The 24,649-nt window shown below is 44.6% G+C and overlaps 1 protein-coding gene across 1 annotated transcript in view; it reads right to left on the reverse strand.

Moving 5' to 3' along the window:
• LOC310794776 (cryptochrome-1-like) overlaps positions 1–24,649 on the reverse strand; it is a 31,391-nt gene that overhangs the window by 6,068 nt on the left and 674 nt on the right. Inside the window, exons 2-9 of the mRNA XM_083656813.1 lie at positions 19,674–19,837; positions 10,456–10,564; positions 8,570–8,712; positions 6,921–7,105; positions 4,805–4,893; positions 4,222–4,362; positions 2,932–3,243; positions 2,006–2,157 (exon numbers count right to left, since the gene is read on the reverse strand). Coding sequence (XP_083512939.1) covers positions 2,006–2,157; positions 2,932–3,243; positions 4,222–4,362; positions 4,805–4,893; positions 6,921–7,105; positions 8,570–8,712; positions 10,456–10,564; positions 19,674–19,831 — 1,289 coding nt within the window. The 5' untranslated portion in view covers positions 19,832–19,837. The remainder of the gene's footprint in view (positions 1–2,005; positions 2,158–2,931; positions 3,244–4,221; positions 4,363–4,804; positions 4,894–6,920; positions 7,106–8,569; positions 8,713–10,455; positions 10,565–19,673; positions 19,838–24,649) is intronic.

Genomic DNA, 24,649 nt, shown 5'->3' on the forward strand with positions numbered 1-24,649 from the left:
ACACACACACACACACACACACACACACACACACACACACACACACACACACACACAGCAGGTTAGGACACACTGTTTGCAATAACACCAGTGGACATAACTTGCCATTTTTGAAGCAGAAATAGTTAAAGATATTTCCAAAACTTGGTCGAATAATAGTTTAAATAGTTTGCTCCAATATTTCAAATACTGGTTGAAATGTTCCTAGTGTTCAATATTCTTAATGTGCAGTACTTTTCTTTTTTCTTTTATGGAATCTCATGAACATGCATGCATCTGACTCTCACTATGACATGGTCAACATTTCAGGTTTGTTTTGACTTTGCTTGAGAACATCATGTAAACATATAATTAACTAATATATATATATCAAAAAGCATGCATCATTGCATTCCAGATTCACTAAAGTTAATCATACAGTTTTCTTCATACAGCCCATGAGCGTAATTTGATACGAGCACGCTGGTGCTTCAGCGCTTCATGCTTAAAAATGCTATGGAAAATAGTTGCTACGAACATTCACACCACTGCACAGTATGGCTACAGTATATGAGAGTACAGTATCCTGTGGACTCCGGGGACTGTGGCACTGCAGAGAGTTACCGTCACAGTGCCCGAGGGCTTTTGTTCAAGACGTGACTCAAAAGGGGAGGGGACTCAAAAGGCTCAAAAAGGCTGCAATCCCAAGTTAAGAACACAGCTGTTCAGATGAAAACAACGTGTGAACCTCCCGGATAGAGCCAATGAACCAGTGACTGGGACACGCTGGAGAAGCAACATCTCACAGTGCTGTTCCAAACCAAACCAAGCTTTGCCGGTCCCCCCCCCCCCCCCTGTTGCTGGTCAGCATGGTAAAAACACCCTGATCATGTGACCTCACATTCTGTTGCTGGTTAGCCTGGTAAAAAACACCCTGATCATGTGACCTCACATTCTGTTGCTGGTTAGCCTGGTAAAAAACACCCTGATCATGTGACCTCACATTCTGTTGCTGGTTAGCCTGGTAAAAACCACCCTGATCATGTGACCTCACATTATGTTGCTGGTTAGCCTGGTAAAAAACACCCTGATCATGTGACCTCACATTATGTTGCTGGTTAGCCTGGTAAAAAACACCCTGATCATGTGACCTCACATTATGTTGCTGGTTAGCCTGGTAAAAAACACCCTGATCATGTGACCTCACATTATGTTGCTGGTTAGCCTGGTAAAAAACACCCTGATCATGTGACCTCACATTATGTTGCTGGTTAGCCTGGTAAAAAACACCCTGATCATGTGACCTCACATTATGTTGCTGGTTAGCCTGGTAAAAAACACCCTGATCATGTGACCTCACATTCTGTTGCTGGTTAGCCTGGTAAAAAACACCCTGATCATGTGACCTCACATTATGTTGCTGGTTAGCCTGGTAAAAAACACCCTGATCATGTGACCTCACATTATGTTGCTGGTTAGCCTGGTAAAACCACCCTGATCATGTGACCTCACATTCTGCCTCGCTCCATGAATCAGTCTGGACTTGTAGCCGCCCACATCGATTTCAGTGGGCGGGAGTAGTTGCCTTGACAGACAAACTCCTTCAGCCAATCAGCATAACAAACCATGTGACGTGATCACATGGTCATGTTAGCAAGGATTAAGCAGGCTATGTCTTCTACAGAAGTGAATGTTTTTTTTGGAGGTCTTGTCAAGACGACAGTCGAATAAAAGTCACTTTGTGTCTAGTCTCGCTGGCCAGCCTCCCCCCTCCCTACCGTGAGAGGAGTCTGGCGGTGCAGGTCTCCATTGTGGGATTGCGATGGGCGGCGCTTGGCGGCAGTGCCCTTGGAAAATAGTTTCCAACAATCCAACTTGCCAACTTGCCACCATACCGTGGACCCGCACATATTAACTCCACTTTGCCACCGCTGTGCTTCCCTACATGTGTGTGTCAGAGAGAGAGAGAGAGAGACAGAGGGAGGAAGGGTGCCATCTACGGGTGGCAGCAGGGAGCGACACCCACCTGATGAAGTCCCCGTTGGGGTCGGTGCGGCGGCCGAAGCCCACGGGGCAGTAGCAGTGGAAGAACTGCTGGAAGAAAGAGCTGCAGGAGAGCCACATCCAGCTGCCCGCGTTCACGCTCCAGTCTGCGTCCAGGAGCAGCTCCTCAAACACCTGCACGCCCACGCACGCCCACGCACGCACACACACACACACACACACACACACACACACACACACACACACACACACACACACATACACGTAAGTTCCACATCAATGGTTCTCAACCTTTTTCATACCAAGGACCCTTAATTTAGTCCACATTAGAAGCACAGAACCCCATTTAATGAGATTTTGTCTCTTGGACCGAAACCGGAGAATATTTCTACTGTCAGATATGACCATTTTGTCCATTGTAGGTAGAGAGTTAACTTTAACAACTCCGAAATTTGCCGGGGACCCTCTGGAACCCCGTCGTTGCTTTGGTCAGTCATCGGTGATGTAGTTGCTTTGGTCAGTCAGTAAAGAGAGAAAAAAACAAAAACGGACGTGGACAAAATTCGAAATGGCGGGAAATTATGTTGGCCAAGATGGGTGGGGCCTATATGGATGGATGCGAGATGGGCAGAGCCTATATGGATGAATGCAGAATGAACCCAAGGAATCCAGGTAAAGTGCTTATGAACTTTGATTGTGGCCCATACGGTTCAGAGGTTATAGGCCAAAACGTACAGTTGCTATAGCGCCACCATCTGGTCAACACATGGGGGTCGAGCCTTGCCTGAGTAGTGGGAGGTCATAGGAACCCACCTGCCTATGTTGTTTACATTGGGACATTACAGTGTGACGGACGGACAGAGACCGACCCCTTGGTTGGTCTCCGCCCGGTGGGCGACGGTGATGACATGAACAAGCCATCTCTGCCTCCCCCCTCTCCCCCCTCACCTTCATGCCCTCCTCCCAGCTGACCCACAGGTCGCCCCGTGTGAGGAAGCAGGCGACGGCGTGCCTGGCCAGGTGGTGGATCCAGCCCTCCTGCCTGAGCTGGGTCATGATGGCGTCGATCCAGGGGAAGCCCGTCTTGGCCTCGGCCCACTTGGCCAGCGCCTCGGGGTTCCGGTCCCACGGGATGCGGACGCAGATGGGGTTTCCCTCCATCTTGTCGAAGCGCGGGTTGGTGGTCGCCGCCGTGTAGAAGAACTCGCGCCACAGCAGCTGGCCGTACAGCGAGAGGGGCGGAGAGCTGTTCTTCTTCACCTGGATAAAAAAAAATGTAAAACAATAACACAAAGAGTTGAAGACGACTGCCATCAACTTTTTTTTTTATCAATCCTTTTTATTAACAGGTAAATCCCCAAGAACTAGAGCTGAACAATTGATCCAAAAAATTTAACAATTGATAAAAAAAATTATACAAAATCGCAATATGAACTTATATGCAGGGGTGTATGGGAGGGTAAATGCAAGTAAACACTCACCCACCTCTTTGAAATCAGGCAGAGAGTTTACTCTCCTATTTTCAGATCAACTATATCAACCAATGAGGGGAAACAAGGTGGGTAAACTACTCACCTTGGATAGTTTACCCACCTCTGTATTTACTAGGGATGGGCATCGAATTTCGAATTTTCGAATAATCGTTGTTATTATCAAGGTCGACTTTTATTATTGAAAGTCGAAATTCGTTTATTGAAAAAAAAAAAAAAATTGTGAGTGAAATGTTGCATTGTCTCCCCTGATTCTAAGTATAGTCGAATCGCTTGGTTTGAGCAAGTAAAACAATTTTTATAAGCAACCTCTCCCTCTTCATGGGATTTCATCCGCCATTCATTTTTCCATAAACCTTGCTTAAAATGCTTATGAAAATTGTTTTACTTGCTCAAACCAAGCGATTCGACTATACTTAGAATCAGGGGAGACAATGCAACATTTCACTCACAATTTTTTTTTTTTTTTTTTTTTTTACTTTTTTTTTCCGAATTTCGAATTTCGATTAAAAGTCGACTTTGGCCAGCGAATTTCGAATAGTGTTTTTGCTAGAAATGCCCATCCCTAGTATTTACCTACTACACCCCTGCGTACCTATATGCAATATGCAATTAATTGCTTAAGGGAGAGTTGCATCCAGATTGGATTTCTAAAGGTGTTTTAGAGCTTCAGGTAATGTTTGGTCCATGATAAAAGTATATATTTTTAATAATAAAAAAAAGAAAATCTGGCCAAGACCACGCCCACCTTGCGGTAGAGGTCGGTGAGTTTGAAGTAGAAAAGGCGACAGGAGAGGCAGCCGAAGCGGAGGTACGAGCTCAGGCCGGTCGGGCTCGCCAGCAGGGAGTTGGCGTTCATCCTGGGACGCTCAAAGTTAGCCACCCACGCCTAGACAGACAGACAGACAGACAGACAGGCAGGGAGACAGACAGACAGACAGACAGACAGACAGACAGACAGACAGGGAGACAGACAGACAGACAGACAGACAGACAGACAGACAGGGAGACAAACAGACAGACAGACAGACAGACACATTTACCAAAGGTGTTATGATGATAATTTAGAAAATGTATATATTATAAAAAAAAGGTGGGAAAAGGTCTATACTAGGGTTAGACTGACATGTTCATTTCTCAATATAATGGGCTGATATTGGGGTATATGGGGTAGATATTTTATTTATTCATTCATTTTCTATTAATTAATTTCCTCGTTTAAAAGGCCTTAATTGTATGGGGTTCGGTTGAGAGTTTGAGTGGCCCATGATGGTGTAAGGTTTAACGCATGAATGAACGGTGTAACAAAAAAAGGTGGGTGCAGTACTGACCTTTCTCTCCAGATGGCGCTCTATCCTGGTCAGAGCCTCGGTCTCGCCTCCTGGCCACACAGCTGAAGGCAGGCCCTCTGTGTCAAAGCCTGGAGACAACAGAACACTGGTCTGAAACACCGTGCAGGTGCTGAACCATTCAACATTCCTTCCAGCCCCTCTGCCTTAAACTCCCAAGTCAAAAAATGGTATTCACCTTATGTAGCCCCGCCCACTTGACCCGTTTGTGTTAGGACTTCCTGTTCAAAACGCCGGCTGTTTTACCTGCTCAAACCAGAGATGGTCTCTGCTCAAAGCTACTGACTCACTGGAAGCAGGCTGTGGGGATACGCTCTGCCACAGGAAGTGTCAACTCAATCGGAACTTCCAATTGTGTTCACACTTCCTGTTAGTCTCTCAAGCCAGACATAAGGTGAATACAACAGGGAGTTTCATCCAGCCAATCAGCATCCATTCCAACCTGCTGGTAATTCATATGAAGCATAGTCTCTTAGAACAGACGAGTTGGCTTCCGCAATTTTCAAATGCTTCCGCCATACCGTCTGTACTTCGTGGGGGAGAATCATGCACCAACCGGAATGGGAAGTAGAAAGGCGGGTCTTCCGCTCATTAGTCCAATCAGAATCCAATATGCGGCATTTTTCGTGGACACACGTGTCGTGATTGGTCGGATTCCGTCGAACTTCTTTCCTGTCTGAAGGTTTTTTTCCCAACTTCCTTGTGCATGTTCTGGGGGTGTAACGTACAGACTGTGTATAGCTGCATTCGCCGGATGTAGATGAGACAGTCTGTTTTAAGAGACTATATGAAGCATGGCTAAGCTATGGTTCACTGGCTGTATAAAAGCCTTAGACAGGTGAGGTCGCCTGCTGAATAACCATCACACCCACACTCTCAGGTGTGTGTGTGTGTGTGTGTGTGTGTGTGTGTGTGTGTGTGTGTGTGTGCGCGCGCGCGCTTTCTGAGACTCTGGACCTAACAACTGCAAAGCCTCCAGTTGAACTGCTGAGTGCGTCTACCACTGGTGAGACCCGAGTGGTCAGTGAGTCTTTAAATCAGCCTCCAATCACTGGCAGGTGAGTTGAAAAGTTAATTTTGGACACTAGCAACAGGTGTAAGCAGAGTGTGAATGAACTACAGCCTTCTGTGAATAGAAGCCAGGCCTTTGGAGGCGCTGTAAGAGGCTTAACACCTGGGTCACCTGGCTAATCTACCGAGCCAACCAGTTTGTGTGGAACCAGCCTGCACAGAGAGAAACCAGACATCTGCACTGACTGTAAGACGGTCGGCATCGTATGGTGATGATATGACAATTACCAGGTATCACCAGGTAATTATAATATATAATATGATAATTGGATTACTAAACGTGGCTTTGCTTAGATTAACCATATTGTGTTTAGGAGTTAGGACTGTAAATCTTTCCAAAAAATCATGTTCCAACTCATTTGAAATGACAAGCAAGTTGTCCCCCCCCCCCCCACCCCCCTAAAAAATGAATGACAACATTAGCTGTTGGAGAGCTCTAGTCTGCACTCTGAAACTCAGTGGAGGCCTCCGCAAACGCCGGAGTCACTTCAGAGGCAACGATTGGTTAATGGTTGCTATGTTAGTTGGTTACTAGGGAAGTAGTCTAATCGAGCCAACTGACAAGTTACCATCGGCAAAAATGGACAATCAGAGGAGAAACAAGACATTTGCCAGAGGAGACGGCTGCTTTTTACAGCCTTCTCTTTGTTGGTTACTTTACCATCTACACTGCAGAACCCAAAACACTTCCACAGGACGGCTGTGCTCGCTAGTGTCCTCCATTTTACCCTGTCATCATCATCGTAGCAAACAACAAGCTGGGTCGAAAAGGCATGAATAGCTCAAGCTGGTGAATTGTTAGAGGGCCCTCTACTGATCACAAAGCAAACTACTTCAACGGGTTTGCTGTGTGTATAGACTGTCAATTTTGAATTCGAACAAGTCATTACATTTCGAATGTTACACACACACACACACACATTTGAATGAACATTTGAATTTTGAATAAAAACTGACAGTCCTACATTATATCTGGTGTGTGTGTGTGTGTGTGTGTGTGTATGTGTGTGTGTGTTTGCTTTCTCACCCAGCTCCTCCAGGGACGGGACCCCGTACTTGTCTCCGTGGTCGTCGGAGACGGGGGTGACGCAGCGCCCCATCAGGGCGTCCGACAGCGTCTCCACGGGCAGCTCCGGAGGGTCCAGTCGACTGATCAGCGTCTGGAAACGCTTGTAGGTCAGAGGAGGCTGCCCGCCGTTCAGCTCGATGATCCTGCAGACAGACAGAGAGAGAGAGAGAGAGGCGCGGGAATTAAGTTTGAGTCTCAATTAAAAATATATATATATTCACACAAATACATCAAATACATGTACAGGAAGTTGTCTTGATGACCTTGGTGCAGACACACAACCTAGAATCTATACAAGAATTAGGGGATACATGTCCAGACAGGATCTAGAAAAACTAATTCACGCCTTCATTTATAGTAGGTTAGACTACTGCAATAGCCTTTTTTCTGGTCTCTCCAAAAAAGAACTTAGGCAGCTTCAACTTATTCAGAATGCTGCTGCTAGAGTTCTAACGAAGACTAAGAAAGCTGATCATATCACTCCAGTTCTTAAGTCCTTACACTGGTTGCCAGTGTGTCAGAGAATAGATTTTAAAATACTGTTATTAGTCTATAAATCACTTAACGGCCTAGGCCCAAAATACATAGCTGAATTGCTCCCACGCTACGAACCGTCTAGAACTCTTAGGTCAACAGGGTCCAGCTTATTAACTATCCCTAGGATCAAATCAAATCACGGGAAGGCCGCATTTACCCACTATGCTTCTGCTAGCTGGAACAAATTGCCTGAAGACCTCAGATCTGCCCCAACCTTACTTACTTTTAAAAATAGACTAAAGACTTTTATGTTTACCGTCGCTTTTAACTGCTGACAGCTACTATGCAAACCCAATGAGTCCTCTATAAGTTTGAGCTCTTTCTGCAACTGCTGCGCCTGTTGCTTATTGCACTTTTTATACTCTTTTTTTTTTTTTTTTTTAAGTTTTGTTGTGATGCTTTTAAATCTTTTATTTTCCTGTCAACCATTTTATGTGCTTAATGAATGCACTTTTTATACTCGTTTTTTTTGGTGATGCTTTTAAATGTCCATTTTACTCTCTTCTTTTCTTTTCTTTTCTTTTCCTGTCAACCATTTTATGTGAAGCACTTTGAATTGCCTCTGTGTATGAAATGTGCTATACAAATAAACTTGACTTGACTTGACTTGACAATGACATAATCTATACAATGACAGGTTTTCTGGACCTCAGGACAGTTAAGAGTGTGTGCTGAACCCTGGTCTTCTGGACCTCAGGACAGTTAAGAGTGTGTGCTGAATCCTGGTCTTCTGGACCTCAGGACAGAGTGTGTGCTGAACCCTGGTCTTCTGGACCTCAGGACAGTTAGAGTGTGTGCTGAACCCTGGTCTTCTGGACCTCAGGACAGAGTGTGTGCTGAACCCTGGTCTTCTGGACCTCAGGACAGTTAGAGTGTGTGCTGAACCCTGGTCTTCTGGACCTCAGGACAGAGTGTGTGCTGATCCCTGGTCTTCTGGACCTCAGGACAGTTAAGAGTGTGTGCTGAACCCTGGTCTTCTGGACCTCAGGACAGTTAAGAGTGTGTGCTGAACCCTGGTCTTCTGGACCTCAGGACAGTTAAGAGTGTGTGTGGGCCTGTCGCTCCCTTACTTGTCCAGGTCATAGAGAGTGTGTGATGTCTTGACGATGACCTCCACTCCAGCCTCCATGGCCAGCTTCTTGATGGCGGCGTCCCTCTCCTTCCCGAACGGCTCTGAGTCGTACTCGAAGGTCAGCCGAGAGATCTTCCACTCCTGAGAGAGAGAGAGAGAGAGAGAGAGGTGGTGGTGGTGGTTGAGAGATGGGTTGGAGAAAGAACTCTTTTAGATTGTGTGGTCACCAGTAATACATCTGGGGCCGGTTGCACCAACTGGTCTTAACTATGCCTGGTCGTAACTCCTACGTCGGTCTTAGTTAAGACCATGGACTTACGCCTGTTGCACCAACACGGCTTACTCTGGTCTTAACACATTCAGTGCCACAGCGCTTCAGTAAAATTGTCTGGAGCCTGTGCCAGATTCACTTCCATTCAGTTGAAAACAGCTATAGAATTTTTTCTATTATGGCTATATTAACGGGGCTGGACTTTAATGAAAGATTGAACACTCCTGCTTCTTCCAAAGAAGAAATTTTGTTTCTAGACAGTTCCATTATGAAATTACAGCCTCTCAAAAAAGTGCACTTTCATGGGTTTTCTGTCGTTTTTTTTTTCTTTCCAAGATATAGCCCCTTTTATGAATACCTTTTGCACCAGCACATTCACTGACTCTGGCTGGTGTTTTCTGATGTGGTGGCGTGTGGTGTGGTTTCTGTGCAGCCTGTGTGTGTCACACACCCCTCTCCCCCCCCCCCCCCCCCCCCCTCTCCACCTCTGAGCTGCGGGCTCCTCCCACACGCACAGAGTTTGCTTTCTCGACTCGTTTTTGCCCCGGACAGATCCCAGCTTTGCTGCGCGCATCATTTCCTTGATGGGCATCAAGGAAATGATGCGCGCTGGCAAACGCGACTGAACGAAAAGGCTTGGCCCGTTCGGCTTCGGATGCTGCCTTTCTAGGAAATCGTGTGGAGATAGATAGAAGCATAAGAGCTCAGTTGTGAGCGCGGATGCAGCCGAGCCCACTCTCGCTGTAGACGGAGCAATATATAGGCTCTGGCAGAAAGCATGCATCGGTTTCCACGGCTTTCTCCGCTGTCTCCTGTACAAAGTAAAGGATCTGAGGTGGGTGGAGCAGCTCCTGTGACGATGTTTAAGGTGGCGCCGTGTGATCCCTTGAAGGGATTCATGCTCACTGGCTGGGTACGACCTTAAACAGCAGAATTATGGAATAATATGAATTATGATTTTAGGACGTCCACAGACGTCCTTGGCACTGAACGTTACTTTTTTTTAGGACGTGCACAGACGTCCTTGGCACTGAATGTGTTAACTACGCTGGTCATAGCAATGCGCGTTCATGTGAATTGTCGGGGAATGCCCTCTGATTGGCCCACATGTGCCTCGCGCCGTCACCCACTACTGTATGTGCGTCACTACACCCTCCCTCCTCCCACCCCCCTCCTCCTGTGGAAGCCCCGGGGGAAAATGGCGGCGCCCATTAGTATCAGGCAGTCTGAATGAAATTGAATGTAACGTTCCCAATTCTATGTATTAAATTCTAAAAGAATTAACGCCAACATTTGGGAAGGCTAAGCCACACAAGTAGTTAGTTATAATCTAACGTCGTGCTTTCAAAGAGGGCGAACTGGCGATGTTACGACGATGACGGTCAAAAAGGTCTCCGCGGAGATCTCTGTTACAGGCAGGCTCTACGCCTCCTCCTGACGAGGCGTAGGAGTTACGCCTGGTCTTAGTGAAAATAAGGCTTAAGTCGTCTTGGTGCAACCGGCGTAGCTGTAGGTCGTAAAGTTACGACCAACTTAGCTTAAGACCAGTGTAAGACCAGTTGGTGCAACCGGCCCCTGATCAGCTGATCGAGGCGAGTCCGTTCTGTGCTGACCTTGAAGAGGCGTGGGAAGACGTTGGCTGGCTGGCCCCTGACCACAAAGAGGCGTGAGTTGAGCTTCCTCAGACTGGCGTCCAGGTCCTCCAAACACTGCAGGAGAAACCTGGCAGGAGGACGAGGAGGAAAACACATCGATGATTCCAACGCAACAATCACGTTGAGACAACAACGCCTTCCCACTGATGATAACAAGGAAGAAGACCACATGATTTTTCCAGGCTTCCTAGTCCTGCATAGGAAACCTCTAGTGTGTGTAGTGTGTGTGTGTGTGTGTGTGTGTGTGTGTGTGTGTGTGTGTATGTGTGTGTGTGTGTGTGTGTGTGTGTGTGTGTGTGTGTGTGTGTGTGTGTGTGTGTGTGTGTGTGTGTGTGTGTGTGTGTGTGTGTGTGTGTGTGTGTGTGTGTAGTGTGTGTGTGTGTGTGTGTGTGTGTGTAGTGTGTGTGTGTGTGTGTGTGTGTGTGCTGCTTAGACCTTATATAACTGTATAACTCCTCTGGCCTACATAACCACACTCAAGTCTTCCACTGCACCACGACACACTCTCTTAGCCTGCTAACCTCATTCCTGAGAACACACACACACACACACACACACACACACACACACACACACACACACACACACACACACACACAAGCTTCAACAAGCCCCCGTTTCCTTCAGCTTTCAAAGGAAGCATTGTGGGCGGTCACTCTGCCTGTCTGTCTGTCTGTCTGTCTGTCTGTCTGTCTGTCTGTCTGTCTGTCTGCCTGCCTGCCTGCCTGCCTGTCTGTCTGTCTGTCTGCCTGCCTGTCTGTCTGTCTGTCTGCCTGCCTGCCTGCCTGTCTGTCTGCCAGCTCAGTGGCCTTGTGGTTTGAGTGTCCGCCCTGAGACTGGGAGGTTGTGAGTTCGATCCCCGGCCGAGATTCCCGAGCGCGGCCGCTCACCGCTCCCCCAGGGGATGGGTCAAATGCGGAGAACAAATTTCTCACACTCAGGTGTGTGACAATCAGTGGGACTTTACCTTGACTTTACCTTACCTGCCTGTCTGTCTGAGGTTCCAAAACTTTTCACACCAAGTATGATGTACTATGTACCGAACAAGTTTGTCAAAGTAACACTTCCCACAGCAGATACCAACATGAACTTTAAGTTTGTAGTTTGTTGTTGTTGTTGTTGTTGTCGTTTGCCGATGGCAGTCAGCAAGGCTCTTGAGTACCACCAGGTGGAGCCTCGCGGACCACCAGTGGTCCCCCGGACCACAATTTGGGAATCACTGTCGTAGCAGACTGGACTTTTGACAGTGTCACCACCAGTGAAGGACTACTCATTATCAAGGAATAACACCGCTCGATTCTGTTTCCTTTAGGAATATCTTTCTATTTTACTTAATTTGATTCTTGCAATGCATTTAGCTTGTTCTTTTATATGAGTTTGATCTTTTTATAAGTCTTTTATCTTTTGTACTTGTACTTACATGGGTTTTCAATCTTCTGCTGTATTTTTGTATTACTCTGTAAAGCACTTTGAATTGTCTGACTTTATGAAAGGCGACGTACAAATAAAGCTGCCTTGCTTTCTCCGCGGGCTGTTGAGAGGCATTCTGGGAAATGTAGGCAATCACAAACCGAAGTAGAAGATGGCAAGGCAGGTTGAACTTTAAGTAACTAACTAAAACTAAGTGGGTTCACCAAAAATGCTAATCACAACACAAAATTGTACAGAGTTAATTTTTTGTCTTTCCGTCTGTATTTATTTTCTCTGTAGCACTTTGTAAAAAAAGAAATTCTCCAAAAGTGCTATATAAATAGTTGCTTTATCTTTTAGTTTATTATTATTATTATTATTATTATTATTATTATTATTATTATTATTATTATTATTATTATTATTATCATAATTTCATTTTTCCTGAACTCAAAGCACATCATCATCGGTTGGCCAAATGGCATGTACTAATACCTTCGATCGTATGTACCGTATTCGGAGCATCTTATAGTGAGTGACCATGAGCAGATATATATACTGTACACCTGTATCTCTGCGTCCACTTCCTGTTTGCGCGTGTGCGTCACAGGAAGTGCCTCCCCACATGTGGGTCACGATCATATAAGTCAGCAGATTGATACGGTACACTAACCTACATCCTGGTTCAGGCTCTGTGCTAGATTGATACGGTACACTAACCTACACCTGGTTCAGGCTCTGTGCTAGATTGATACGGTACACTAACCTACATCTGCTTCAGGCTCTGTGCTCACGTTCTCCCCCTCGCTGTCCAAACAGAATAACACTCTTCTGTATAATCAGGACTGAGGGCAGGAAATTGGACTTTGGTGCTGCGGCCGATCGATCACTCGAGACACCGGGGACCGTCGTGTGCTCCATCTGTTGTTTTTATTGGCCGTTGCCGTGGCGTCGACCCTTGACCTCTTTGCTGTTGGTTATGTCGCCCGTCATTAAATCCCATCATCGTACTGACAAAGAACTTTTATGGAAAGAAATGACAGCTCCATATTGCCCCATTGCAACATCAGCGCCCAGCAGCCTCCGCCATCTTTTATTTTTGGAAGCGTGACAGCGCCAAAAGAACCTCGCACAGGCTCGCAGTGGTCAGCTGCGGTAGCGCTGGCCCCTATAATCAGCCTCTCTAAACAGTAACTCAACGGGAGAACACTCTAAACTTTGGGGATTCACATCTTTTCTGGGCGTACTGCAAATCTTGATTGAAGTGGTGTAGTGCAGGGATGTAAAACAACAACCATATTGTGGAAACTAAGCAAAATTTTTCGTTTTCTTTGTTTATTTTTTTCAAGATAAATACCTAATGAAAAGGACCCGAGGTTCAACTCTTGTTGAGTTACTGTTTAGAGAGGCTGATTATAGGGGCCAGCGCTACCGCAGCTGACCACTGCGAGGCGCCTTCTGTTTCCAAAAATGGCCGGAGTGTCGTCTCTTTCCTTCCACGCTCTTTGGTACTGATCAGCGGCTCGCACAGAACGATCGCATATTTTAGAAGGATCCTCTAAATCAAAACAGGGCAAGCCTGGAATTAAGTCACTTTTAGGCCGAGGCCACTTTGGCCTTTCGTACGCACATTTATTGGGGCATCGCAGCCAAAATGTCGAGCACCGAGGCCGACACCAACGCTAAGATCGACACAAAATTAATCGCCAACTGTTTTTTTCAATTATCATTTTAGACTCATTGATTAGCCTGCTAATTATTTACCGGACGTCCGAAGCGGAAAGATGACATGAATTTTGATCAGAAAACAACCAAGTATGCAGCTTGAAGCAGTAGAAAGAGAATGTAGATCCCCCAGCCCCACACCAAGCAACTGCATCAACAAAACAACCCAACCGTATGGTTAAAAAATAAAACTCAAGTAAGGCGTGGAAGTTACACGAGTAGGGGATCCTTCTCTGCAAGTTACAGTTTCCACCAGTCGGAGAATATTTATATATATTTTTTAAATCTGCATGGTACAAACTCAGTGTTTATTTGCATAATTATGCAAAGCAAATGTCTTATTTCATGGTTAATTAAACTGTCTCGATGCTGCATGAGGAAGAGTTGAGCTTGAAAATCATTGGAGTAGCTGCTAAAAGTGTCTGTATTTGTTAGAACTATTACTTGTTTTGTACATTATACAGTTTTTAAAATAAAACCATCCTTGATAAGGACCAAAATGCCCCTAAAAATCAGATTGAGGAGGGGGGAAATAACTTAAAACGTACATTTCTTAAGCTTAATAAGCAGTGTTCCCCTGTACATCCCAATAGGAATGCTCACTGAAGACAACACTAAACACATGCTTTGCTGTGATTCTTTCAGGTGGATTTAACAGTAGACTGGGTTTGATTTCAGAGGATTATTCAGCGGGTTCTGTGACAGGTCATCCTGCTGAGCCCAGATCACCACAGATGATCTGAGGTCAACATGCCTTATGGCCGTTCATATGAAAGAATCTGGGCACCTCTGACATAGAGGGAGAGAAACTCTGCCTGCAAGAGGAGCTTTTATATATATATATATATATATATATATATATTGAATAAGAAATAAACCAACACTAGACTAAAAGTCCAGCGGACCGCACAAACTCCTCAGACTTGGACCAACTTTTCACGGCATTTATTTGCAACAGCTCATATATATATATATATATATATAAATAAAAGAGTTAATTTGCAAAAACAGGTATCTCTATTTTATTTTATATATTGATGTATTTATACTGTAATGTATTTATTTTGGGGAAATGTATTGTCAATCATAACAAACATTATTTTATTTTATTTTTTTGTCATCAGTCAAGTCATCAGTGCTCAAGACCAAGTCGAGTCACAAGTCTTGAAAATAGGTCCAGGACTCAAAGTGGAGTCTGAGTCCTGGACTGGAGTCTGAGACCTGGACTGGAGTCTGAGACCTGGACTGGAGTCGGAGTCCTGGACTGGAGCACTACAACACTGGTGTTGACATGAGTGCGGTCAGGGGGCTTTTGACCTGGAAGTCAAAGCTTTTCCCAGAGACATTCAGTGGAGATGCGGCAGGAAACGACAGCATCTCATTCATAAATCCATCAGACTTCAGAGAGGATGGAGGATGAGAGACATTTTGTCAATTGGGACGCCTGAATCTCGTCTCACCCACTTTTCAACAAACCTGAATGAAGTCGCCCTCACGTGTTACGCGGACGGAAGCCGGCGTAATGACATAACCACCCACAAACCAGGCACCACGGCCATGAGACATCGCACGTGTGTGACCCAGCACCAGGAGCTCACGTGTGTGTGTGTGTGTGTGTGTGCGTGTAGTGCGTACACACGCGTACCCTCAATCTGTCACCCGCTGATCGTTTTGTGAACGGAAAACATCCTGACCTCGATTCATGTGGACTTCATTCCCCCCAATTCACAAACTTGTGATCCGTGGCAGCACGTCTGCAGACAAAAGACACACTGTACCTGTAGCCTCCAGACGAGAGAGCGCCGTCTTTCTCGCAAAATGTTATTATTGCCTTTGAGCAAATCAGGCATACTTTCCCAAGCACAAAGCATCTGAATCAATAAGCACAAAGCATCTGAATCAATAACAACAGGCTTCCCAAGCACAAAGCATCTGAATCAATAACAACAGGCTTCCCAAGCACAAAGCATCTGAATCAATAAGCACAAAGCATCTGAATCAATAAGCACAAAGCATCTGAATCAATAAGCACAAAGCATCTGAATCAATAAGGACAGGCTTTCCAAGCACAAAGCATCTGAATCAATAAGCACAAAGCATCTGAATCAATAAGCACAAAGCATCTGAATCAATAACGACAGGCTTTCCAAGCACAAAGCATCTGAATCAATAACGACAGGCTTTCCAAGCACAAAGCATCTGAATCAATAACGACAGGCTTTCCAAGCACAAAGCATCTGAATCAATAACGACAGGCTTTCCAAGCACAAAGCATCTGAATCAATAAGGACAGGCTTTCCAAGCACAAAGCATCTGAATCAATAACGACAGGCTTTCCAAGCACAAAGCATCTGAATCAATAAGGACAGGCTTTCCAAGCACAAAAGCATCTGAATCAATAAGGACAGGCTTTCCAAGCACAAAGCATCTGAATCAATAAGGACAGGCTTTCCAAGCACAAAGCATCTGAATCAATAACGACAGGCTGAAAGTAACAACTGCTTTGCTTCTGCTCTGAGTGGCTCTGCTGCTGAGCTCTTCAAGGAGCCAATCTAGTCTGGGTGGAAGAACCTCGTTCCGTGTCGTCCAGGCTAGTGTCCTCTAGAGCAGTGGTTCTCAAATGGGGGTCCGCGGACCCCCAGGGGTCCGTGGCACTTTGCCAGGGGGTCTGCGAAAAGTTTTCAGGTAGGAAAAAAAAAAAAAAAAATGCTACATGTTACTTATTCCTTCTCAAACTACTTCCTACATGGTGCTAGTCTATCAAAATATCTTGGCTGTCATTGATTGTGTTGCATAGTGGTTTTCTGTACTGTTGACAAATTGTGATATTGTAAGTCGCTTTGGACAAAACAAAAGCTAAATGACGTAATGTAAATGTAATGTAATAAAAAAAATATATATACTGTATATATATATTTTCTGCAAAATCGTCATAGTTCAACGAAAATAGTTTATGCTTTAAATCTAAAATGGTTCATGGATTACATTCTAATAACAAACCTATCAAATTAAAAGTCAAGCACGTTACCGTGGAAACAATTAAGCTTAGCCCAAAATCACAAATCAGAATGAGGGGGTCCCCGGTATATTTTCTATCTTGTAAGGGGTCCTTGGCTGAAAAACATTTGAGAACCCCTGCTCTAGAGAGAGAGTGGCGTCAGCGGAGGACCAAAATGCGAGACTCATTAGCCAATGAACAGCCAGGAATGGGTCTCGCGCTACTTTTGCATGCTAAAATAAAGCTGATAATGTACAATTTGATTCAAGGGGGGGAAAACCCTTTAAGAGAACAACACAAGCTGTCTATTTCGCTGCAACTCGACAGTGCTGCTTAATCCAGGACCTTACTTCCTGGAAGTCTTGAGAGTAAAAAAACTGGTCCATTGGAGTGAATGGAGATGTCGGGACTCTTCTATCTACATGGCTCTGGTCCAGGCTATGGGCGGACGTCACCCACGACATCCGCCGGGAACTAAAGTGCAGCTGTGCTCCCGCCTCAATCCTTGCGTTGTGTTCAGAAAACATGGGGGCGACGCGAGTATCTAGCTACCCCAGAAAAAGCTACAAAACAAACAAACAGCTAAAACCAAATAATGGCATCGCCGCCTAACACACCGGTCAAAACGGCAAAATTATACACGTCGATATGATGTGTGTAAAAAACACATTTCTATGATAATCAAAGTTTGTACACACTGGAAAAACACATGTAAACACTGTGAATTTGAAAAAGTTATGCATTTCTTTATTTCCAAAACATTTGGAAAAGCCCATGAATCAAAGATTTACCGCAATGTTTTCTCTCAAGGTGTCAATGCACATGTCCTGTTTGAAACAGGACATGTGCATGGAGCACATGTCCTGTTTGAAACAGGACATGCATGGAGCATGGAGCACAGGGCTGCTCCTCTGTGTTTATCTTTACTTTCACTATCAGCAGGGCGGCACTGTGTGTCACCGGCTTATTATTGACTATTCCTTACGTTGTCGTCTACAAATAGAGGTAAGTGCAGGAACGGGTCAGCGAGCAGTGACCATCAGACACATCCAGGCTCTCCTTCCCTGCAGAGGGTCCATGAGACAGCTCACAAATAGATTCACTCACTCACGTGGACTCACACGTACAAAAACATATATATATACATATGCATATTAGGGTTGTCAAAAGTATCGATAGTATCAAAAAGTATCGATACTGAAAATTTGAATCGGATACAATACTCATTTGCAACAGGTATCGATAGTATCAAAAGTATCAATACTAAAAAAATTGAATGGATACAATACTCATTTGCAACAGTTTTGATACCATCAGTGCTTTCTTTTAATGAAAAATCACTGATTTCCCCCTTCCTATCATTGGGTATCTGTTGCTTCAACAAGCTAAACGTGTTGTGATGGCTAGAGCTACTAATCTGCTGTCTAAATCAAAGTTTTATCAGGCTAGATTATGGAGAAGTGTGCGTCTGTGCGTCCATCTGTCTAACTTTATTTTTATGCCTCTTGATGTGTCGTCATCCCCCCTTCCCGTGGTATCGAAAATGGCATCGAGAATCAATATTTTGTGTGTGTGTGTGTGTGTGTGTGTGTGTGTGTGTGTGTGTGTGTGTGTGTGTCCATTCCCCAGTTTCATCTCCCAGCAGGTCAGTTGCTCATTGTTATGTATGAGTCACTGTTTCCTAGGCTGCCATGTAATAATCAGAATTGTCTAAACCGGAGTGACAGACGTCCACTTCACTGTCTGCCTCCACTCCAGCCCCTGAATGTGAATGGATGTGCCTGTGAATGATGGGGCAATCATGTTTGGTACTACTGTGGCCATGTTTTCCGTTAGCTTTTGTTTTGAAAAGTATACCAGTGATTCCCAAAGTGTGGGCCATGGAGGTACTGCAGGCGGGCCGCCAGAAGCAAAAAAACAAAAACAAATAGGTGTTTTTGTACGAATACAAAATACCTAATGGATTGTACTCGACTAGAAAGCTTGGATAATACACTCACAAACTAGGTTAGAACACCCAAATCAGTGTTGTTATTTGACTATATACATCCTGGAACTTGCCACTGATGGCCTTAGCATACTGCATCCACATACATGAAATGGTTAGCATTTGAGCTAACGCATTGTAACATTGTAACAGCAACATTACTCATGTGATTTGGGTGATGTAACCCCCCCAGCCTGCCAGCTTTCAAAACCATGTCAGGCTAATTTTAATTCAATCGAGCTAAAAGCAACGAAAATGGAGGCAAATATTTCTGATCAGTCAATGTTGGCAATCTGGCTTTTGGGTATTTTGCACACACAAAGATGTATGTGTAAGTCGCATAGTAGTTCCATTAAGGAAAATTCCAATTACCTTATTGACATGGCAATAAAAGTACTGAATCTTGAATCTTAATTCTTGTTTTGAATTTGATCTATCCATCTATCTCGCCAACTCACCCATAATCTATAACATGACACAGCTGCCCTGCTCGATCGATCTGGTTCAATCAGGCCCAATCTATGAGCTCATAGATGTACTAATCTCTCATATCCTGTGACCTCATGTGTTTGCCTGTGATGAGAGTGCTGCTCCTCAGAACACAGCATCATAATAAGTGCATTTCATTATCTGTCTGTATTGTACTCTGAGAAGAACACTGTACATGACCGTGTCTTTATCTGTTATTGACATCCTTCCTGGCCTTACATCTATTATAGATTGAATATTTTATATTTTATTATAATATATAAGATAATCATTTGTTTTGACACATTTCCTGTGTTACAATCCCCGAGTCTCCATTACTCCAGTGTTGTCAATCATCCCAATCACCACTCATGTTTAACTGTCAATCTATATTATGCATTTAAACCAATCACTTAACCCATTGATACCTGATGCAGCATTTGTGTGTGTATCCCTTTAAGACCGCGAACCGCGTGGCACGTATTTAAAGGGACACACACACAAATGAGGGATAAACACGCAAATACTGCATCAGGTATCAATGGGTTAAAGCCAATCCAGTCACTGCTTAGTGTGCTTAGTGCTTACCTCCACCTGTTGACGCCGAGGTTGGAGGAGCCGGCGAACCAAGGGTCCAGGAAGTAAACGCAGCGCACTGTGCCCGCCCCGCGGACCGCCTCCCGTAGCGCCGGGTTGTCGTGGAGACGGAGGCCTTTCCGAAACCAGTGGATGGAATTAGGGGCCATCTTATTCTGGAACAGGAGAGGAGGAGAGGAGCAGGGATGGAGAGACAAGAGGGAAAGAAAAGCTGTTGGTCAAAGTGGACAAACTAGTATTTTGATCAAACTTATCACAATATTTTTTTGTAGTAATGATGATTGTATGCATGATTGTAAAATAGGCCTATAGAGATTCTGTTTTCGATTGGACTGTCTTGAGAGGGGGGTCAGTCAGTCAGTCAGTCAGTCAGTCAGTCAGTCAGTCAGTCAGTCTCTCTCTCTGCTCTACCTTAAGGCCAGCAGCTGGGCTTACAACAGCACATTGTGTTTTTGTACAGTGCTAAAGCTGTGTACAGGACGGCTGATTACGGCTTCCAAGCTGAGACTCGGCCAATCACGCGAGGCGCTGCCAGGACAAGTTACAGGCCATGACGAGGAGGAGGAGGAGGAGGAGGAGGAGGAGGAGGAGGAGGAGGAGGAGGAGGAGGAGGAGGAGGAGGAAGAGGAGGAGGCCAAACCATAGGGGGGAAGGAATCATCACAAAGGGTTTGTTTACCACACACAGTGGTAAGCAATGCAAAGGTCAATATCATTTGCCCAACGAACAAGATTGTGTACAATGTCACATAGATAGTACTGGCACTCTTCGATATCAATAATACCCAGGAAAATATTGATACTCGATATCATTTTCGATACCACGCGGGGGGGATGACAACACATTCAAGAGGCATAAAAAATAAACAAAGACAGATGGATGGACAGATGCACGCTTCTCCATAATCTAGGCCTGATAACACCAATTAAAAACATTGCACTTACACAGCAGATTAGCCCTGCTCTAGTCATCAGCTTATCAGAACACTTTGAGCTTGTTGAAGTAACAGATACCGACCAATGACAGGGAGGAAGAAATCAGTAGCATGTTTGATTTTTCATTAAGAGGAAGCACTGCTGATATTGATACTGTTGTAAATGAGTATTGTATCCGTTTAATTTTTTTTGTATTGATACTTGTCGATACTATCGATACCTGTTGTTGCAAGCCTATGTTTATTATTATTATTATTATTAAAATTGACAACCGGTCCGCAACTTTTTTTTCCATCTATCTACCGGTCCGCGGCACAAAAAAGGTTGGGACCCCCTGATCTATATGATAACAGTAAATATGTCAGATTTAGCTAAAAGCTCATTTGCATCTGTAAGTCCTCGAGACATAAAAACATACAAGATAAAAGACAACATCTAAACGGAAACAGTAGAAAAAACTCCCATTCGAAACAACAACAATGTGGCCAAGTGGGATTGGTGCGTTTGCCTTGCCCTGGGATATACTGGTAGCACATGTGGAGTGAGAAGGCAGGCCAAGAGAGTAGATACGAGGAGCTTTATCTGTGTTTGCTCACACAGGTAGCCTCCAACCTCTTTACCCAATTAGGACTTCTTCACACAGACCAGGAAATGACACAGCTGTGCGCAGTCACCGCCCACCGCTCCTTTACCACGGCTGACCCCGCCCCTTTCAGCTTTCCCCTACAAAGCGACAGATAGGGGGCGTGACCCGCGTCAGCTGACCGACTAGTGAAACTCGGGAGGGTGCATCTCAAGTCTCCTAAATTGCATCCACGTTTCCCCCACTTGCCTCTTAAGGCCCTCCCACTGAGGACGCACGGAGAGACGCAGGGGAATCCTTTCAAGAGACAAGACAAGGAAGTGTGTTTTTAGAGAAATGAGACGTCCTCGGTTTGAAACCAGGAAGTGCTCAGGCACCACACTTGTTCTCTCGCTTTCTCTACACATCTCTCTCACTCTCTCTCTCACACACACACACACACACACACACACACACACACACACACACACACACACACACACACACACACACACACACACCTCTCCACCTCCCTCTCTCCATCTCTCTTTCTGCCTTTCATTTCATTCAATTGCTCTCCCTCTCTCAAACACAATGCTCATCTCTCTCTCTCTCACACACACATGCGCACATGCTCTCTTCCCCTCTCTCCATCTCTCTCAACCCCCCCCCCCCCCTCCTCTCTAACACACACACACACACACACACACATGCATCTTGTGGGCTTAAGGCCTAAACATGGTCGTCCGTCCGCCTCGAATTGGAGCCGTCTCGCCGTCTGGCGGCGCCAGCGAGCCCTACATGCTCGGACGCCACTTCGCCCTCCCTCCTCCCACCCTCCCTCCTGTGGAAGCTCCGTGTGAAAATGGCGGAGATTGTGTGCCAGGCACTCTGAATGAAATTGAATGTAACGTTCCCAATTCTATGTATTAAATTCTAAAAAAACGACCCTCAACATTTGGGAAGGCTAAGCCACACAACTAGTTCGTTATAATCTAACGTCATGCTTTGAAAGGCGACTTTACGACGATGAGCCAAGGCAACGGCCAATCACAACTCTCGTGCAGCTGACGTCACGCACGTATCGTCGCCGTGAAGTCACATTTTCGAGCAGCCCCCGTCAGCCGACGGCACCCCCTCCCCGTAGGACGGCGCTCCACCCGCCGTCACACGGGGAGGGCGGGGCGAGGCTCTGACGGACGACCATGTTTAGGCCTTTACTCTGTACTGCAGCCGGCTTGCAGGACAACAGTATAGTATGTTTCAGGGCTTAATCAATGTAGCCGTTTCTGTTCTGAACAGACTTACTAGTAACCAGTGTTGGGCAAGTCACTTGCAAAATGTAATATACTACATATTACTAGTTACTTTCATTTGAAAGTAATAAGTTACTTTACAATATTACTGTCTGTGTAGAGTAACTCGTTACTTATTACACTACTTTTCCATTACTTTGACCAAAACAACAGCAGCAGCAGAATGACATCGCCGCCCCGGAACCATCCTGAAAAATAATTTCAACCGCCTTGAAGTCAGTGTAAACAATCCAAAATTCTAAATGTTATTCTTTTCCTTTGTTATTGTCATCCATAGTGGTTATTTGCATGAAAACAGACAGTTTGATTAGGAAATGATTGTATCTTAATTTAAATATGTGCTTTGATTTTTTTTTTACTGAATTTGTAACTTGAGTTACTTGACAAAGTAACTGGTATAATATTACTGAAATCCTATAAGTAATAAGTTGTATTACTTAGTTACTTCTAAAAGTAATATATTACATGTAATATGTTACTTTTGCATTGAGTTACCCCCAACACTGCTAGTAACAGCATGTCATAAAATCATGTTTGGAGTCAGATGGGGGAAGAGGATGGGGGGGGGGGGGGGGGGGGGGTATGCCCACTACACTAGATGTCCTACAAGACAAAGCATTATTCTTTCATTCCCACAATCACTGTACTTTCATTAGTTACACATTGATAACCACATTATGCAAAATCTACATTAATAGTAACTTAAAGGCATACATTGAAAGCTCACTCATTATGACAACAATCAAAACATAATATTGCACTAAAATGGAAATTATTCCATTTCACTCCAATGTAGACAAGACGTACAGTATGTATGGTGTTGCCTGTATTTCTACTGCACAGCTTAAGCACAAAACGATACATTTTACAATAGAACTTAAGCGATGATTGTGTGTTGAAATGTCAGTTTGTTGCCAACATGCGTGACTTCTCCAAATGGGAATGAGGTCACGCTGTCTAAGAGGCTACAGCTAATTTGGCTAAAGCTACTACATCACCACAACACAACAACACAAGGATTTAACCACAACGCCAGATGAGGGATCACACACGCTGCAACTGAGTGAACCAAACTGAACGCACCAAACTCACCGCAAGCTCTCGCGGTACGCTACGAGACGCCGCTAGCAAAGCAAACATACAGCCTACACTACAGCATAGATAAATTCACATTATACATTATTATGGGCAAAAGCATCTGTGTAGTTTTTGGGTCATTCTATTTTCTTTTCAGAAACAAGACAAAAATGAAAACAAATAATTATTTCATTTTCAAAATCCCAAAATGGAAAAGTAAAGTATGCAAGGCACTGTCCGTTTTCATGGTGAGAAACGGCAGGTACAACATTTATACAAAGTAGGGAGTTGGTTTCCCCTCTTCTCCTTTGTTAAACACAAAATAATCTACCGATGTGTTTCGCCTTTTTTAAGCAGAGGTGTGCGTCTTTCAGGCCTGGAGAGCAGAAAGGAGAGAGAGAAGGAGAGAGGGAGGATGACCAAAAAGACTGACCCAAAACCTGTGTAGAGCCTGTAGAACTACATAGCCTGTAGCCTACATAGCCTGTAGCCTACATAGCCTGTAGCCTACATAGCCTGTAGCCTACATAGCCTGCAGCCTACATAGCCTGCAGCCTACATAGCCTGCAGCCTACATAGCCTGTAGCCTACATAGGCTGTCCTGGGCTACATACAGTAGTGGAGGGCAGAGGTAGCAGTCAGGAATGTTAATCAAATACCTGTTGCTGCATTGCTGCATAATGGAGACACAGCTGAGCTGAGAATGTCTGGTGCCAACTGATTATAATGTTGCCAAACCAGACTGTGCATTTACAGTAGCCTACATTATCCAGTCAGGACCAGTGGTCAGGACTACCAACCAACGGACATGTAGGCTAATAAATAATGATAAAACCTGACTTTATGTCAGTCAAGGTTTTGCATAGGCAAATTAATAATTTAGTCCTAGCTTGTTTATTATCGTTATAATAATAATAATAATAATATTAATAATAATAATAATAATAATTATTATTATTATTTCGTTTTATTACTATCCCTGTGTGCCTTGGTAGGCTGCCATACAAATTGGTAGGCCTATTATAAATGTATTGAATGAAGAATTAGTTGCTTGCTCCTTGGTGTAGTAGGCTATTA

The sequence above is a fragment of the Poromitra crassiceps genome (genome assembly GCF_964638095.1).
Source record: "Poromitra crassiceps genome assembly, chromosome: 20".
Classification (NCBI taxonomy): domain Eukaryota; kingdom Metazoa; phylum Chordata; class Actinopteri; order Beryciformes; family Melamphaidae; genus Poromitra; species Poromitra crassiceps.